Genomic DNA, 19,352 nt, shown 5'->3' with positions numbered 1-19,352 from the left:
GTCAGCCGACAATAGTCATAAAATCACGTACATCGTCGCCATTAGACGTCCATTCTTTCGAATAGCTTTTCAAAAGCGACCGCTGCCATCCTCTGCAAATTTGTGCCCGGCGCAGTACCGTCATAAAAAAAAGCCCTTTTTCCCGCCGTTGTCTTTCGAGCCCACCAGCGTAGCGCGCGAGAAGGCGGAAACGACTTTACGACGGCCGGTAGCGCACCCCACGCGCTTTGTCAGTCTACCGTATTAATATCTTCTGCGGAGAAACGAAACGTTCGCTCTCCTGCACCTGTGATGCCGCGTCTGTAAATTACCTCTTTTCTACCTGAACCTTTCGGGGATGCACTGCCTCGTCCGCGGTAGTAGATTCGTGATTGACTGTATCATAATAAAATATTTGTCCTTTGTTATCTACTATTTACAAAAAATATTTATCGCTTAGCAATTATTACAAACTGTCAGAGAACGTACCTATATTTACAAAGTTACAAAGGATACACTGAGAAAAAAGGAATGTAATTACTATAATTTAACGTAATTACACACACAGAAAAATACATGCTGTACATTTTCAAATACTAGTTATTTGTTTCAAATATTTTAAAAATGTATGTCCTCAAATCTAGCATATAAAATTACATAAAATCTCAAAAAACTTGAAAATTTCAAATGAATATCAATGAAGAATAATGAGCTAAACACGCTGTTAGTACAATAAATTTCGATTTATCTATTGTAATTTTATTTAGAGTCCTAATGTTTCGGTTCTCAAAGAAGTGCCCTAAAGTGTGAGAACCAAAATGTTTGGGACTTTAAATATTGTAATAGATGAATCAGAATTTGTTACACTAACAGCGTGTTTGGCTCATTGCCCATTATTGATACCTATCGTATAAATTCATCACAAACATCAAAATTTAAGATATAAGGTTTAATGTAACCCTTGTATAGGATTACATTATTTCCCTCTATGTTATTCATTTGTTGGTCCATTTTCTATTTATTACTTATTTATAAATATAATTATTGTTATTAACATTATAACAGTAATAACTGTAAAAATGGAATTCTAATCATTATTTTTTACCATGCAATTACAGTTACAAGTAACAAATACTTATTTCTTAATATAGTTTTTGAACACTTGATAGTTGAGAATTTAAAAGGAGTTTAAGTTGTTGGTATTTTAATTCGCATCGATATAAATAATCGAGTTCTCCACGAAGAAAAGACTAATCCGATTCTCTTCTATTCAGGTGGTGTTCACGTATCGGCGTCACGAGGTTCGCCACCAGGCGGTTCCTCGGTGAGTGGCGGTCAAGGGATGGGCTCAGGTTTGAACTGCGGTCAGGGCTCTCCGGGCACGACTTCCGGTACCGGTGGCAGCGGCAGCGGCGGTACCGGAGGTGGCGTTTCCTGCGTGGCCGACGTGAGCACGAACGAAGGATCGGACTGGAGAGGCGCCCACAGTATCGCGGCGCTTAGGCGTCGCGCCTCGGACGCCTCGCAACAGTACAGTCCACAGCCGCCGCCGCCAGGACCACCTCAGTATACCCACGACATGGAGTACAGTCCTGTTTATCAAGGTGTCGTCTGAACCATCTCTTCGACGTTCGGTATCCACGGAGGAAAAACTGCCGGCCGGTAGAAGCTTACCATAATCCATGGAACGAGTACTCCTCTCTGTTCTGTCGATCGCAATCACAAGATCGACTGCGTTTGATTCTGCAGAAGAGCAAGAGCGCAGAGTAAGCGCGATCGAAAAGATTTATCTAGTTGGCTATCGTAAATTTAACGTTAAGAAAATGTGGCGAGGTCAAGATCGACGATGTTAGAACGATCTAAATTCGATGGAGGTCCAAAATCATTCATCCCTTTGAATTTAAAGCCAATAAGGCATAGCAAATGATGACGGAATTAGAATGGTTAGATAATTTCGGATATTTTGACTGAAATAAATTTAAAAAACGGAGCAGTAATGATTCAGCGATTACAAAAATTCAATGCAGCGCGCAGTATTTCTATCATTTTTTTAATTTTATCTTATTAAAAGAAACAAATATCAGTTGTATGGAGAATCTACGAAAGGAGTACTCTTCTATAAATTAGCGCTGAGGGTAAAATCAGGGTAGAGGATCGAAATTGCTGGCATTATCGACAGGAACAATTTGCGCAATATAGATTCTCATTATCATAGCCTTCCCAGGACCATTGTGACACATAACGTAGATTACAGTTTCTGCAAATGTGTCCTACTGATGCTAATACCGGGCCAACCATCGACTTGATGCCATAACTGTAAAGAAGAATTGATGTATATGACGGAGTTGTTGCAATTAAAATTGCACGTTGAAGATTTCCTAATTGGGAATTAACGGGTAAATATTTCCAACATATAGTGTCTAGTCAAATACGTCTTAAATAGCAACAGGCGTAAGCGTTATATGATATTTTGCGGAGAAAACTGAATCATTGGCATAAACCATCTTTTAGCTGCGCAAATCATTGGTAATAGTGAGATTTTCTATTCAAACAATTCGCGAAAAGCTAATAAGTTTTATTTCTAAATAGATTTGCAACGTTCAATGCATACAGCGGTCAATGAAGAATTATTTAGTAAAACGAAAATGGATTTTGCTCAGTATCGTTAAAAATTTATCTTAATCATGACAGCTCTAAATATTTAATAACAGTAATAACCGACGTTTTTTGTGGAACTGATTTCATTATAAAATCCAAGCACTCCGGTTACTATATATCCGCTGCAATTATTATGAGTCCAAGTATTTCCGAATATCAATGATTAAAATATGATCCGTCATAATATGGCAGCTGTTTTTACGAGCGATGGAACACTCTGTCCTAGTAATTACTCCGAGCTGTCGATAAAGGAAGGAACGAATTGTGATTTGTGCAGATTAATGGATTTTGTGACACACGAAGAGTCTTAAAAGGAGAAAATTGCCGTAAACTAATAATACAACCTACTCCGCAAACAAACTCTTGGGTTGGCGCTGTGCGCTGGTAAAAGAAATCGGGGTGACTTTCACGCATAATATTAATATAATTACGTCCAAGTCGGACGTTCGATTGGCTTCATGTAATGTATCTGTAATTTATCTTCTTCCGAATGAAATCGCTGAAGTAATTTGATTCGATTATCATACTGCACGAGGGCGATTTGTCGCGGCTATAATGCAGTCGTTAAACTCTGGTCGTTTTGTCCTCGTTAGAGGCATTTCGAGTGTCTGCGCTCGCGCTAAAGAAACGTCGATGAGATTAAGGCCTCGCTAATTGTAAATTATTTAACTGCGTTCCGATGAGTGTGACAAACTGATTAGGGCGTGGGTTTCCGTCACATAATTCTTATTTACACCTATTTCTTCTCCCACGAGAATTGGGGCACTTCCTACAAACGATGAAACGCAGGGAAAAAATGCACATTGTATTTTCGAGTCATGGAGGTCAATGCGGAAGGCGTGGCGAGGTGCAATGAGATGTATACGACAAGTTATCTTAGTATTACATATATACAACATTGTGTAAATATAGTAAAAATATTGACGTGATAGGGTATATTATTATTGTATCATTACTGCAATTACCATTGCTCGCAACTGCGACGGAGCTGTCGACCGCTCTTATTCGTAGGCCGTTTGACCTGCAACGCGTCGCAATTGTTTCTGAGACTGTGCACGCAGAGGTTTGTAGTTTTTCTGTTTCGAAAACAGTATTTTTTTTAATGAAATAAAATTTCGGTATTTACATTTTCATTCGAACGACAGAATTTGTCCAAAAAAACCGCTTTCCAAGAGTCGCGATAGGATCCTTGCATCACGTGTTTGTGCTTGCACACAAACAATCGAGAAAGAATGTCTATTTGGAAAAATAATTTTTTATCTTCTGTATGACGAGAGAAACGGGAATTGCTTTTAAAATATTCTTAAATGCTGAAACTTTTTATCGCGTTAATAACGATTGGAAACTCATAAAATTTACTCACATTTTACGATTACAAAATTAAATAACAATTTATTCTGGATTTTTTATACTAAAATGGTGAGAATAAAACGACTGAATGATTTTGTTGTGAAACAAAGAGCTATATGTTAATACATGCATAACGGAAAGCTAGTCTTTCTTGTGTCGATTTTATTTTTCGGACGGGGATCGTACATGATCTTCGTGTGCAGAGACGGACGTTTGTCGTAAGAAATACCTATAATAAAATAATTTCTTTTACGGAGGTGCGATGAACGATTTTTTCTTTTGTTTCCTTTAATAAATTCAAAATAGTAGGGCACATAATTCGTCGCGTTTCTGGTGGTAAACGTTCCGATGATGAATGCAGGGCTGCGTTCAGAGGAATTATGCCCAGATAATTCTAAGCTATACGTTACGTTACGTATACTATAGCAAAAATGCATCCTAGAGTTATCTAGGCGTAATTCCTGAATGCAGGCCAGGTTAACATACGTTCGTGTATTACTTTCTTGAAGAATTTTATGGCACATAAGTATATGTATACATTGTTCCGTTGTTGTCATCGAAACGTAAGTTTTGTAAATAAAGTATACGTCTAATAACAATAATAACAATAATAATAACAATAATTATAGTAATAATAATTATTATACAACGATAATAATAATAATAATAATAATAACAATAATAATGTAATAAGTATGATGACGTCAACATTACGATCGAACATGAGTATACATGGACATTGTGATATATTTCGGGATGGCCGTTCATTTTTTTCTGACGGCGACATTGGTCCGCGCAGAATATTTCAAAGCGGCACCGGTGGTAGATTGCGAGCACGGCTGCGAAAAGTCGACTATTCTAGTTACGAATTTACGGTAGACCTAGGTAAACCTAAACGATAAATATGGAGTAACAGATAGGCAATTGTCGATGTATCACTACGAACGTATACGATTTTTAATGTACAAAAATACGGGCGCGCGTTGAAGGCGTCCCTTCTCGATTTCGTCCTGTCGTCGACGTGGGACGGAAGCAAGACCTTAATGATGTTCGTCAGAATGTTTGTGGTTCCTTATTTTCGAATGCTTCGTGCAATACCTCGTCGTCGAGCATGCATTCCTTTAGCGCATAAAAAGAGAACTATTATTCTATTCGGTCATCTTCATCTTCTCTTGTTGCATGATTAAATTGACATATTGCTAATAATTGATCTGAGATCTTTGTATGAATGAATCGACATATTTAAAATTCGACTTATTTTGTCATTCTTACGTAGATGTCTTTGGAGCAAAAGATAAAAATTTGAAATGTCATGGTATATTTGATTTTCTTTCACAAAAACGTGAAATGTATGATGGCTGATGTAATTTACGCGTTTGTATAAAATATGTGTAAGATTTAAAATTAAATATATATAATGTGAGAATATATCTCATGGAATATCAAGCATTCAATTTTATGGGTCAAAAACTGAATATTTCAATTCGTTCTCCGCTAGCAATACGCCAATTTATCTGCATGCAGCCACCTGGAACGTTCCTCCCCGTTCTTAACTCGGATCCAAATGGTACGAAAACTCCGATCGGTGTTCTTGGTGATAGTGATACCTCCCCTTAAGCGAAGAACAATTCCTGTATTTATTTAATTTATCATGCGTGTGTAGATAGACTTCAGTGAGTGGAGGTTGACGTCCTTTTGATTTGCGGCAGGCGCGGGCGTCACTCTTTACAGGTGATTTGTAACATATATGGCCTCTGCTGATCGTACGTTTAGATATTTCGCGCAGAAGTTAATTCGAATCGTACTGTCCGCAGACGTCGTCAGATTCATGTGAATCGGAAGAGAATCGACTGATTTTATTGCATCTCTATCACAAGTCATTATCAAGTCGATGACCTTAGCAGTAAATAGACAGAAATTTAATTTTCATCGTTGTATAGTTGTGTATAGAGGTCAACTAAGTGTGTAAAAAATAAATCATTATCAAAATATCGAACGGTTTCATCTTACTCTCCTATCCATTACTAATTATCCTTATCGATAAAATATCTTGATTTGGATTGTCATCCTGTCACAAAACAAATCTTGATCTTTTTGCTAAAAATTTTTACAATAAAATAATACACTTAATTATATTATTTGAAAATATAGGTTTTTATATTTATAGATAGATATATATGGATTATATATGCTCTTACATTGTATAGGGAATGGTGCATTATATTAAAAGGAAATCAGTATTAATAATTAAGATTGTACTACAATAATAACTTAAATTAGCATTCATTGCAAAGCGAAAATAGGAATATACAGCTTATTCATAGGTTTGTATAATAAATAATGCTACGATATGACGTTAAACCAATAAGTTATCGAAAAACAAATAAGCTTAATTTTGTAAAGTAATATGTAGTAGTACCTACATACATATTTTGTAGATGTAGACAATTTTACAAACGTTCTTAATTTAATTATCTTAAATATGTTAGCAATATATACTGCATACATAGATATGTTAATAAGAAAGACAAAAAGGTAGAAAATCATTTTTCGTAATATAGATTCTTTTTCGAGCAGATCGAGCAAATATTAATATTCAAATATTAACACAATAGTGATATATTGCTCCAATGTGACACAATCATACTTTAAAAGAGGAATTAAAAGAGGATGTTAAAAACAGCCGATTTTGGTTAAAAAAGATTTAAGTAGAAGAAATAGACCTTTTTTTGTGTAAAATTTAACCCACGATAAATCTATTAAAAAATTCGTGGAATTTAAGTTATTTAGGACAATTTAGAAGTTGAGGAAAAATATGGTGTATTTATAGAAATTTGGACGATGTTTGGAGCTACCCCAAAATGCATTTGTGTTTTTTTCCAAGAAGCGAGGAAAGTGTGTTTTATAATAACAAACGGAATTCGGAGTCAATAAGATTTCAATTTTGAAATTTTAAGAAAAATTTTTTGTCGTTCTCGATGTTAATTTCACCTCACAGACACGTATTAATGCGTATTGCGTATACTTTAATCCTGGAAAAGGATTTACGAATCTGTAAATGAGGAAAAAAGAAATTGTTATACAAAAATTATGATTTAGTCGGTAATACAGAAGGCTTTAGGATCTCCTTAAAGCAGTTAATATAAATCCATTGTTTTCAGCTTATTTATGTGTCGTAAAGTCTGAGTTAAAGTGATCTGATGAATTACGATATAAATAATTTTGTTAATCGATTTGTGTTTTTTCCCTTTTAAGAGAAAGGATCTGTGAAAGTTAATTAAATCATCTCAAAGTGAAATAAGCGAGAATATAGCTTTATATTTTTGGAAGGCAAGAGCAAATAAATATACATACACACATATGTTAAGCGCTATGCAAAGACGAATCTAGTTTCTTTTATTCCTAACAAATCCTAAAAATTGTATGCAGTTATTTCTGACGACTAGTTTCTGATTAGATTATGACAACTCACTCTGAAACATAAAGTTAGTTTGAATCAGTGGTCGAGTAAGAATGTGACTATAGCTTATTTGCAAAATAATTCCAGCCCCATTAACATTACCATTTTATTTGTTACCTGAAGAACGTGTAAGATGTGTAAGTAGTTCTTCAGATTTTTCGCAAAGTTTTACATGGATTTCAAGAATGTATAATTAAATGTTATGTAATGCTTTTCATCAATTATTAAATTTCTTACATGAATAAATGCGAAATTACTTGATCAAATTTTTCTTCAATCGAGTAATGTTACTTGAAATAAATTTTCCATTTCTAAATCGGGAATAAAACATTTAAAAACGGAAAGATAAAAGGCATATAAAACATTTAACTTAAACGTATAAGTTAATAAACATTAAATAAATACTATAATCAATCTTAATAAATAAATACTTAATAAATATAATTATTACATTAGAAATATCGAGGTTTCTTACTCACTAAAAGGATCAAGCGAATAAATTACTATAAAAATAAAAAAGTGATAAGAGAACCAAATATACTTATTCCATTAATATAATATATGTATATAAGCACAGATATCCAAGGGGGGGGGACATTCTGAAAAACGTCCTGAGAATGTTCGTAGGAACATCTCTGGGATAAAGTGTGCTATATGAGTAAAGAGTATAATTATTAAAAAGTCACAACATTTCATAATCTTGTCTCTTATAAAAGAAATGTAATATCAATCTACAAAATAAAAATATCAATAATGATTATATTGATATCTTTAAGTTTAGTGTTAATATGTGATGTTTTATATGATGGCCACAATTGAAAGACTTATATTAGTTATATTGGAAACGTATAGTGATATACATATCTGGTTTCATTTTATGCAAATGGCACTTCATTTTTTTACTGATTGTGAGCCCCTCTGACAGTAGAATATATTGAAAAGATAAATGGTAATGTCAAATAGCTGTATATTCGATAGTCGGCAAGGTGACATCATCTCGCGCACGCGTACCGTCGGTCGAGTTCGGGTCGGCTCGAGCGGCACTCGACAGCATGAATATTCAAGAACAACTAAACGAACGGACGCGGAGTTGTATCTGCGATATCACGTTGTGCGATCATCGATGGGCGATCTAGCGTGATTTCCCTTGTTTCGTTTCCGTAGTACTGTATGCGCGACGTCATGACGTTACTCGGGGGTGTCCTTAAATCACCCTCGCGAGACTGTTCTCGGGGCGCTCGTCTTCTGAAGTCTCCGGCTCTGTGTTCAATTTGCTGAAATCGCGCGGGTTCGGTCGCTTTTCCAGGAACTTGAAGCTTCTACCGCGGCGATTCTCCAGCAGGCTCGTCAACTTAAAGTTTTCTCGCCTCTCGGCCTCCCAACTCATCCTCTTGCGCGTCGTGAGATATCGTAGATATCCTATGTGATTGAATCATAAAATACATTCGATTAATTAGACATGAGGGTGTTTAATGAATTAGGCTAAGAATGATAATGGATTTTAAATCTAAAAAAAGGCTTGCTAAAAACGACAGGAATAACCCGAAAATCTGGTTGAGTGAATATTAGTAAAGTTCACTACATATAATATATTTGCACGCGTAATACTATAATAAAAAAGAATGTAATATAAAATTAATTCGGTAATTAAAATTGCTTCGTTTTAAATGCGTTATTCTTTAACATTCTTTAACAATTTTAAAAGAATCCGATGTCTACTATTCTAACATTAATTGGAGCGAGAATAACTTATAAATCATATTTGCAATTTTAATTTTCTTTTGCTTTTTAAACCGATTTATTAAAAAAGAAATACTTAATTTAATAATGAATAATGTTACAGTCACAATGATTCAAAATAGCCATTCGAGCAATATATTAAGAAAAAAATGAAATAATTAAAATGGAAATGAATATCTGAAAAAATTATAATTACAATTTAAACTTTATAGAATTTTTGGTTATTTCATGTTTTCAATAATTTATATAATATAATTAGAGTTATCTCGGCTCTAAAGAGTTAATATCGTATTTGACATTTAAACAACTAGTAACACAAAGCTTTACGATAGGTATAAGTGCAGATAAAAAAAATAATAAATATATATTAAATTAAGGTAATATATTTTTATCTATGACATGTAGAAATATTCTTATCTTATGGCTTGTACATCAGTAACAGTGTAGACAGAAACATAAGAAGAAAGATTACAATAGATTAAATAATAAAAATAACACATACATTTTTATCTATATACATAAATAGCAACGTACAGAAAAAAAATGTAAAAGAGCAGTACAATACATTAAATAAATAATGTGTAAAAATGAAATGAAATATAATAATGTGTGAAAGTTCTATTTAAAAAAAACAATATATATCCTTAATATTTACAATTTAATCATTGCAGGCAAACATATAAATTGCATGATGCTTCTTAATTTAGGCGTACATTAAGAAACATGAAAATTAAAGCTTAAAAAATTTTAATAGATTATGTTAGAGAAGTAAAGTAATTCGAACATATATTATAACAGAGACGATATTAAGTAATTCTGCTGCTATAGATTTATTCATAATAGTTTGAAGTTTGGGAATCATAATTATTAATATAATAGTAATGAATTGACGATAAATATAATAAATATGTCATTTCAAAATGTTATTATCCCAGGTAGCAAGCTGATATTATTAATCATCATTTTGATGTCAAAATGTCGTTTTTAATGTTATTTTGATGTCAAAATAACGACAAATAATGTCAGTTTGCTTGGGATTATGCAGTAATTATCATTTCTAGATGTGTATTATGAACAATCTCTCTCTCTCTCTCTCTTTCTCTGTATATATATATATATATATAAACTAGTTTTAAATAAATATAGAAAATAAATTAACACACAAGACTTCACAACAAGATACTACAACGAAAAACAACCATACTGAAAGGAACATTTATTTCTATTCTATTAATTTAGAGAATTCAACAGCTGGTTCATCATGTCTTATTTTTCTACCTCGTTTTTGACATCTCGCTACAATGGCAGCAATCGCAATGCAAATTGTAATAAAGGAAACAGCCGCTGAGCCAAGGCCTAGGATCAATTTTGTCATATTGGTCTTTTCAGTATCGGCATCTTCAGTATCAGGATGTATTAAGATCTGATGTTGATGCCGTTTAGCTGACTGCGAATTATTAGAACTGTTTACTCCTAAAAATGAAAAAGATAGATACATTTACATAAGATGCAACATCGTGGAATTATAAGTCTTTATTATTATAGAAAGTAACATTTAATAAAACGTTGTACCTTGTAGAAATCTATAAACTTTCTTATTGTTTAATTCAACTACGTATATCTCAGAACCATCTTCTGTCACATGCAGATTATGTGGATTATCCATATTTTTCTTGGGCTCAAATATTGATAATATCTTTGCGGAATAAATATCAAGTACAAAACCTCTTACTGATGCTGGATTACTGATAAATGGATCTGGTCCATTAACAAGATATAACTTTTCTCGAGCGTAGGCAACGCTGTAAATTTTTGTACCAATAGCAGGATGTCTATATTCCTTATGGAATGTACCGTTGTTGGCAAAGAAGCACAATATCCTGCCATTTTCTCTGTCAGCGAGATAAAGATAATTTAATTCACTCGCGAGTGCTAAAGCATGCGCGACAAGAAACGCATATGGCGGAGGCGACTGTGAATAGACAAACTCTAAAATAAAGTCAGGCTTAGTTTATCATTTATTTAAATACTGTTTATTGTTATTAATATCAATTTTATTTTTATTATTACCTCTACTGTTCCAAAGTCGTCCCCACTGTAGAATTAATTCCCCTTTTTTATTATATTTAATTATCCTAGAATTGCAGTATCCATCACTGACGAAAAAGTCACCATTAGTATGTACAGCAACGTCAGTTGGTTTACAAAATGTGCTCCCGGTGTTACCAGGGACAAAAGCCTCTCCCAAAATTATAGATGGTTTTAACATGCTGGTATGATCATTAGGCACACTTGTCTCTGAGTTAACCTGTGCACTTTTCAGTTCTTCCATGTGTCTCTTTACATCTTGAGCATCAAACTTGAATACCTGATGCATTGCTACATCAGTTATCCAATAATTCCCAGACTGATCGATAGTCAAACCATGTGGGAGATAAAACATGTTTCTTCCCCATTCTGATATCACCTTGCCATTTTTATCCAGAAGGATTATTGTGTTTTGCGCTATTGGCCCGTTATTTGGATCAAATTTATTTTCATTATTGAAACTATCAGGACCCCAAACACGAGCTCCTCTATGAAATATTGCAACATTGCCATTTGGATCCACAGAAACTGCTGATGCTTGAGTAAGTTTCAGTTGTGCCCCCCATTGTGCATCCCATACTATATCTGAAAGAATATAACAAACATAAGAAAATATTATTCACTTCTATAAACACTCACAAATGATTAATGCTTACTTTTATCCAAGATATCTGTAATTACTTGCTCTTCTTTGTCAAGATAGGTATCAGCTTTTGAATATAAATGGTCTTTGGTGTTTTGTTGATTATTCGATTGTGCTAAGGAGCCTTTATTTCTATCATCAACATCGGAATATTCTCTATCATCATCAGAATATTCATTCGGACCAAACTTGGTATCAGGTAAATGCTATAATACAAAAGGAATCTTCTTTTTGTTATATGTTTGCACATAATTAATTAAATAATTTGTATAACAAAAAATTTCTTCTCTTATACGTTTATACATAATTTATTAAATAATTTGTATAACATGCGATAAAACAACTCAGCAAATCAATTAACAGTAACATAACTGTTAGTTATAATTATATAATTTCCTACTCAACACACACACAAAATATAAATATTACGTAGAAATAAAATAGTAATAATTACGTATAACATGTGTTATATTACATTTATATTGTTAAGTGGAAAATTAATTAACAATTATGTTACTGTTAGTATTTGCTGGAAATATATGTAATTAACAGTATTAATAAAAACTATATAAATTAACGATTTAAATAATAATATTAATTTTCTCTTTTTATCCTACAAAATATCTATATGTAATTACCTGAACATTTAAAATATCTTTCAATGCTGCCTTAGTATGTACTAAAATATGGAGTAAAATCAAAACGGAGCAGACAGCGTCATATCGAAGAGTCGTCATTTCGCGAAATCGTCATTAGGTGTTCCCGTATTTTCAATCTACCTCATCAATAACCGAAACACTAGCGGCGTCTATCGTATTGGATAATATCAAAGATCTTTGTGATCTTATGAGATCGAGGAAATATTTTAACAACTTGAGAGAATTTTATAAAAGTCACGTCTACCTTTGTCTACAACACACTTCGGAGCCACGTACGATAAACTAGTAGTTTCTTTTGCGAATAGCATCACTCAAAATAACTGTAATTAATATCATCTAGAACATTTGGTTATCGCGTGTATTATTGTGAAATACTATTGAGCACATACGTCGGCGTGTCAGGAGAACACACATTTCCAACAAGTGGCGTTAGACATGACGCCATAATATTTTGGAGTATGTTTTACCGATGTTCCTTGCAGATATTCTTAACTTCGATCGATAGCACTGACTAAAGCAGTTTCACAACGTTCGCGTGTAAGGGCGCTATATGTATCGTTTTCCACACTGACAGGTAATATTATAAATATTTCTTTTATTGATTAAGCTCTTTTTTCCTCTTTCTGCATGTTACTTCTTTTACAGAAATTTGTTGAGTCATAATTATTAAATCTTTAGCATCAAATAAAGTCTTTTCAATCGAATTTTTACTTCTTTTATTAAATAAAAGTTAAATAAACTCTCCAGTTTGAAATACAATAATATCAAAAAAGAATTTTATTTATTATCTATTTTTATCTATTTTTATCTTTTATATTTCTTGTTATTTGTATTCAATTATTCACGAAATTTATAATCATATTATTCTTTTAAATGAAATTATATTTTTTGTTATTATATTATCTTTTTTATATTAAATTATTTGATATTATGATCCAGCTAACTCTAAATATTCCTAAAATATTTGAAAAGGGTTTCTAAAAATCCTCCACCCTAAAGAAAAGAAACATTTCAAGAGTACTCTGAAATGTCCCGAAATATATTTATATACATATGTATATACAGAATGTAAAATAACGTTCAAAATATCGGTTAAAAATTTCATTTATATTCATGTATCGTTACATATTCCGAGAATGTTCCATATACATTTCAAAATTTGAATTTTTTCCAAAGTTCCAGATCCGGTTGTCCCTGAACCACTTTTTAAACAATTGTACTATGAAGAACACATTTCATGTGCTTTCACCTTGAAATTCAATGTCGTGACTTATTTCACAGGCGATATGCTGCGCTCCTCATATTCTTTTCCAGATGATTCTTGTTTACGAGTAAATGCTCTCAGTCGCGGCCCTCTGTCGGTGGAGATGTGTACTGCTATGCGCGCTCGCGATTTTCGTGATACTGTATACAAGAAGTACACCCAAGGACTTCAATTCTTTCCCTCGGTTACTTTTTTAAAACTTTCAAAAAGTCAGGTTATTTCGTTTTTACGTCAAATTTATAAAATTTGTAAGCGGACGTAAGGTTTAGTCGTGTCGTTAATCGCGCACGGACTATGAATATTAATGTAAAAAAGTAGTCATTGGTGGTCATTTTTCAGTTTGTGAAAATTTCCGAGGGAAAGAATCGAAGCCCTTGGGTGTACAATATTCATATAATATTCTGAACGTTTCATTGATTTTTGCACATTCCTTTATTTTTCCGGAATATGCAGTACACATTGGGAATACAAATTGAATTTTCTATAAATATTTAACGTTAGCTGGGGAATTTTCGAGGTAAACGATTAATACTAAATGGCCTTTGTATATTATAAATATAGTTTAGAAATAGTTTGAAGAGAGAGAGAGAGAAAAAGAGAGAGAGAAAGAGAAAGCCATAAATTGAATTAAATTTTTAGCAAAATATTTGCTATTTTGAAATAATTAATAACAAAACTGTTATTTATTCACATTCTCATTATTTATATTTCATTACAGTTATAATTATTTTTTAGATAAAAAGTGGAAGATAATATTTTTTATTATTATTTCATTTTATTAACGTTATTCTTTGATATCAATTCAAACAGCACAGAATATTTATGATAAATATTCATAAATATTTATTTCTATTCATTTTTTTTTAATATTAAATAAATATTTTATATAATATTTATGATAAATATAAATATAGACAATAAACACAATATGTACATTACTTTCAGCAACTAAATCTTTTTTGAAGACCAACTCTCAAATTTTATTCACCCATGCTGACAAAAAGGCAATGCGGTGGTGGCTATAGACAAACACTATGTATCGGGGATGGAAATTTTATTGGGGGACACACACACTTATACGAGGATCTTATGTAATCCAATACATAAATTGATCACGGAACTCAAGACTATGCTAAAGAGATGGAAGCATCATGAATTTATTTCTGACGCTAATTTTAAGTACCTAACTCCATTAATCTAGTATTGCCTCGTGCTCATGGAGTTGTCAAGATACATAAGAAGGGTTATCTACTACGCATTATTGTATCATCCATAGGTAGTCCATTACACAACATAGCTATATTTATCCACAAAATTTTGAATAAAAATTTACCACCGGCTGATAATTCTATAGGCAATAGCTTTTAGCTCACTGAAAATTTGACTGAACTTAGAATTAATGAAGATGACACTCTTTTGTATTTCTTGACGTGGTATCATTATTTACCAATCTATTGTTTAGACATATATTCTCATTATGACCATGACTTGCGTTCTTAAAACAGCGCTAGATACATCAATTCGCGATCGTTATGTAAGTTTTTATCGTACTTTCATATTTATAATGCATTGTATAATCTCAAACATTAACTAGTATCATACAATTTTCATATTAAAGTAAATCAAGAAATTTAATGAATAACCTAAGCGGAAAACTTCGATTGATGCGATTTACAACCGACGAAAAAACAATCTATGTGCTTCGACCTAACGGCCAACAAAGCTTTATGTAACGTAGAAATCTCCCCTTTATTATACAATCTCATTTTACTGAAGAGGATCCTAAACGTGGGTCGAAATGTTTATCTATATTAATTTTTGTGTATATTAAACAATAAATTACAATATTATTCGCAACAATAATTTACGTCGGCTCTCAGAGGCTTTTCAATCATTATTGATTTATATCATTAGAGTCTATACAATTTTGTAATTGTAAATATAAATAGATATTTCTAGTATATACTCGTATTTTATAAATATTTCAAAATTGTTTGTTGGGAACATTATCTGTTTCATAGAGTGCAAACTAGCATTCGGTTATACATACTGATAAAACAAATGCTATTTTGCAACTGTTACAAATTTTCTTCGCTGAAATGGGACTATTTTAGATTCATTTATAAAAAAAATATTTTAATTATATATGTTCCATCTTTTTGGTTTATATTGACCAGAGATGTTATAGTTATGTTGCATCCATTAACATTCAGTGTTTATGGATCATCCAAGTAGCAATTTCCGAACAATTGCATAGATTAAGCAGCATTGGCTATTGTACAACTTAGGATGGGTGATCGAAAAATGATTAATGAAATTGATTCCTGGTTTTGTTGATTCGTCAGTTTTTATATACATATATATAAAACTTAAAAAAAATAACGTTATTGAATACAATTTTTGTCGTAATTTCTTTTTTTTATACAATTAAAAACCTGAAGCTTAGATTCTATTAATTTTCATATGGACTTACTCTTGTAATTTATTTCCCCGATCTCGCTCGTTAATCCATACATGAATGAAAAGCTTCACTGGTTGAATACTTCGAAATCCAATAGAGTCTGTATTCGCTAGACGATGTCGCCGGAATTCGTCACGAGGATTTCCTGGCATGGTCTGTCGTCTGGAGGGATAGTTTATACTGGAATCAATGCAGTCTCGTTCGAGCATGGTTTACATTCCTTGTCCAATCTTCCCTCCTTACATTCCTTGTCGCTCGATTTGAATTATCTTATGACTATCCGACTTTATTTTAATAATGCATGAGATTAAACTTGCGATTAAACTTTTTTTGTCTTTAATGTGCCAAGAGTTGAAGAAGAAACTTCCTCTGGAATATGGTCGGAACTTTCAAATTGCCGAGGTATCCGCAAACGTTAAAAAGTATTTTGCAGTGATAAAACATATCCGAACTAATTAGAAAACGTGAGTTTTACATTATTTTGTGCGATAATGAAGCAATTAAACTTCACAGTCAAGTCTTATCAATTAATATAAATAAAGGTGCAATCAATTTCAACAAAGCGACGCCGCTGCATCGTTTCAACTATTTAGTTTTATTTACCGTCCCAAATAATTTGGTTATCGCTAGGTAATGTGTGATGTCGGTTGCCCCATTATATTCATTGTACTATTCCTGTCATTTTCACCAAGTATACGCACGAGATGCGTTGAAGTACTATCGAAACCCAACAATGGTGGTGCCCATATATCCTTTCGTTAGACAGAAATCGTCGATTTCGCATTCATCGCGTTATCTGCATCGACTCCAAGTTTTCATCTTAAACTGCAGACGACAGAAAGTTCTCTTTATTACGGTGAAAGAGAGTGCGAATGTCAGCCGCGAATAAACATAAAGAGATGTAGGACCTTTGGTGTTCCGCTGAAAAACTAGTATGCTCGACAAGCGACGTTACGAGCTCTTCTTGTCGAGATGGAAGGTTTTGACAATCGTTTTGTTCTTCTCTTTTTTTCGCTATCTGCTTCTCTCTCTCTCTTTCTCTTGCTTTCTCGCCTCCTTCCTATCCACGATTCATTTATCTTCTTTTGGGGAATATACTGCAACAGGAGGGAAACTAAGCTTGTAAATCCATTTAGTGCGGTCCCTGCGAAATAAAAAAGTTCAATGGTCTCTATTTCTATGCTAAGCAGTTAGGCGTGCTGTGCAAACATAGTCGCAACAAATTTTATACTGTGATTATGTTCTCAGTCTGGTTTTTTCTCTCTTTTTTTTAATTCTTTTTACATCGTCTTACACTTTTTAATTAAACCGTATAAAAGACTCTTTTAATCATAAGTACATAAAAAAGATGTTTTTATTTAAAAATATCCTAATTGCCTAATTAGAATATTTTTATAATATGCCTAATTTAAAAATATCTTTATTGATTTTTGCAACTAATGAAGTTAATTAAAGCTATATTAATGGAAGATGCAGAAAATGTAAAAAAATGAGTAACAAAAAATTATTAAAAGAAAACTAAGGTCTCCTTTTTCTTTCTTAATTATTATGTATTAAAATATTTACTAATAAATAATTTTTATTATAAATATATAGTTTATTATTTATATGTAACATTTTTTAACAATAAAATAAGTTTATGGACTTTTTAAAAAAATCCTCTTTTAGTTCATATTCATATATTAACTGAAAGATAAATATATAAGTAAACAGAGTTATGTGTAACAAATTATGTTAATACATAATTAATAGGAAACAAATGCCTTTAATAGTCTAGCTGGATTTTAAGCGCTCTTGTACTCGTATAATTCTATGTGAATTTATATGTATACTACGTATGTATGTAGTCCTTTAAAACTTTAAACTGTGCGTAATAGTAATTATACACTTAAAAATCTTTTTATAATGTTTGTCTCCAATAGGCAAACTGTGGAAACATTATATAATAATGGTATCATGAATTGAAAATTTCACAATAATTGTGCCAAGATGATTTGTCATAACACGGTAGGTTTGGCCGAATAAAATTTCTAAATAATATTTATTAAAAATTAGTCAGGTCTAATTTAAGATATAAATATTTTATAATTCTTTCAAAAAACGTTTTATTTGTTACTTACAATTTCACCATGCCGAATATATAATATTTCATGTCGCGATATTTTTACGTTATAATTTAGGAATACTTATGCATTTTTATGTGTTATGGATTAATTTAATTCCTTCTAAATCTTTTAAACATAAAATACAACTAAAATATTTTTTTCTCTTAATTATTGAACAGTTTCTTTCTAAATTTAATTTTGCAAATATATAGTTAATTGTAAGATGATTACATATCAGAATTGTTTTGTCGAAATACTATCAATCTCGAAATTAATTGCGCAAACATATCAATATTTTATAAAAGATCTATGCTTGTAAATATATTTATATAATTGCAGATTAAAAATTTTATGCAAGATTTCGTCATACAATTTCATAAATGTTTCCCTATCAAGAGAGAACTAGTTAGACTGCGTCGAGGCATCTTTCGCATGTTGCCGAATATCGTTATCGTTTTTAACTATCTCGGTGATCTGCGAATACCCGGATTTTGTCGGTTGGCAAGAAAAATCGCCAACGAAACGCAAACGTGCACGCGGATGCAATCCGCGGAGATTCTTTAATCTCGCCCACCGCGTATCTGTGATGGCTGTTCGCGCAGATACCGCTACTGCGTATCGAGTTCGGTTTCACGCGCTTTAGCGTTTAAATTGCAAAGTCGGCGCCTGCCTTTGATAGTTGTTGGGGGATAAACGGGACGTATATATGCAACGACACGGGAAAGGGCGGAAAATAACGGGATGCGATTCTGTGCGTCACCGAGATGACTGGCGTTTATCAGAGTATAACATGCAAAGATCCGGAGATACAAAGTTAACCCTTTTTTCCCCTAAATTCCGACATAACTGATAGAGTTTTACTTTTTCTCTCAAAAAGCTTTAGAAATATAATCTAATTCATTATAAAAAAGTTCTTGCAAATAAGTGCAAAAAACAGATTTTTGA

At 32.4% G+C, this 19,352-nt stretch overlaps 2 protein-coding genes across 2 annotated transcripts in view; one reads left to right on the top strand and one right to left on the bottom strand.

Annotated features, from left to right (window-relative positions):
- otp (orthopedia homeobox) overlaps positions 1-2,005 on the top strand; it is a 42,068-nt gene extending 40,063 nt beyond the window's left edge. The window contains exon 6 of the mRNA XM_018452537.1: positions 1,254-2,005. Within this exon, the coding sequence (XP_018308039.1) occupies positions 1,254-1,594 (341 nt within the window). The 3' untranslated portion in view covers positions 1,595-2,005. The remainder of the gene's footprint in view (positions 1-1,253) is intronic.
- A 6,033-nt stretch (positions 2,006-8,038) lies between these two features.
- Positions 8,039-13,019, bottom strand: LOC108725480 (Peptidyl-alpha-hydroxyglycine-alpha-amidating lyase 1). Its single transcript, XM_018452512.1, has 6 exons — positions 12,557-13,019; positions 11,932-12,124; positions 11,258-11,860; positions 10,760-11,176; positions 10,466-10,660; positions 8,039-8,866 (listed from the first exon to the last, which is right to left on the bottom strand). The coding sequence occupies exons 1-6, from the start codon at positions 12,653-12,655 to the stop codon at positions 8,652-8,654; spliced, it is 1,722 nt and encodes a 573-aa protein (XP_018308014.1). The 5' UTR covers positions 12,656-13,019; the 3' UTR covers positions 8,039-8,651.
- Between the last annotated feature and the right edge of the window lie 6,333 nt (positions 13,020-19,352).

The sequence above is a fragment of the Mycetomoellerius zeteki genome, unplaced genomic scaffold (genome assembly GCF_001594055.1).
Source record: "Mycetomoellerius zeteki isolate Tzet28-1 unplaced genomic scaffold, Tzet1.0 scaffold35, whole genome shotgun sequence".
NCBI lineage: Eukaryota > Metazoa > Arthropoda > Insecta > Hymenoptera > Formicidae > Mycetomoellerius > Mycetomoellerius zeteki.
This window is presented reverse-complemented; position numbering and strand designations above follow the sequence as displayed.

What these genes read in the sequence shown, in the direction of transcription:
- LOC108725480 (XM_018452512.1), bottom strand. Translation starts at nt 12,655, where the DNA reads ATGACGACTCTTCGATATGACGCTGTCTGCTCCGTTTTGATTTTACTC. An exon ending in TACAGATATCTTGGATAAAA is followed by an intron (nt 11,861 to 11,931) that starts GTAAGCATTAAT and finishes ATATTCTTTCAG; the next exon opens with ATATAGTATGGGATGCACAA. An exon ending in ACGACTTTGGAACAGTAGAG is followed by an intron (nt 11,177 to 11,257) that starts GTAATAATAAAA and finishes ACTTTATTTTAG; the next exon opens with AGTTTGTCTATTCACAGTCG.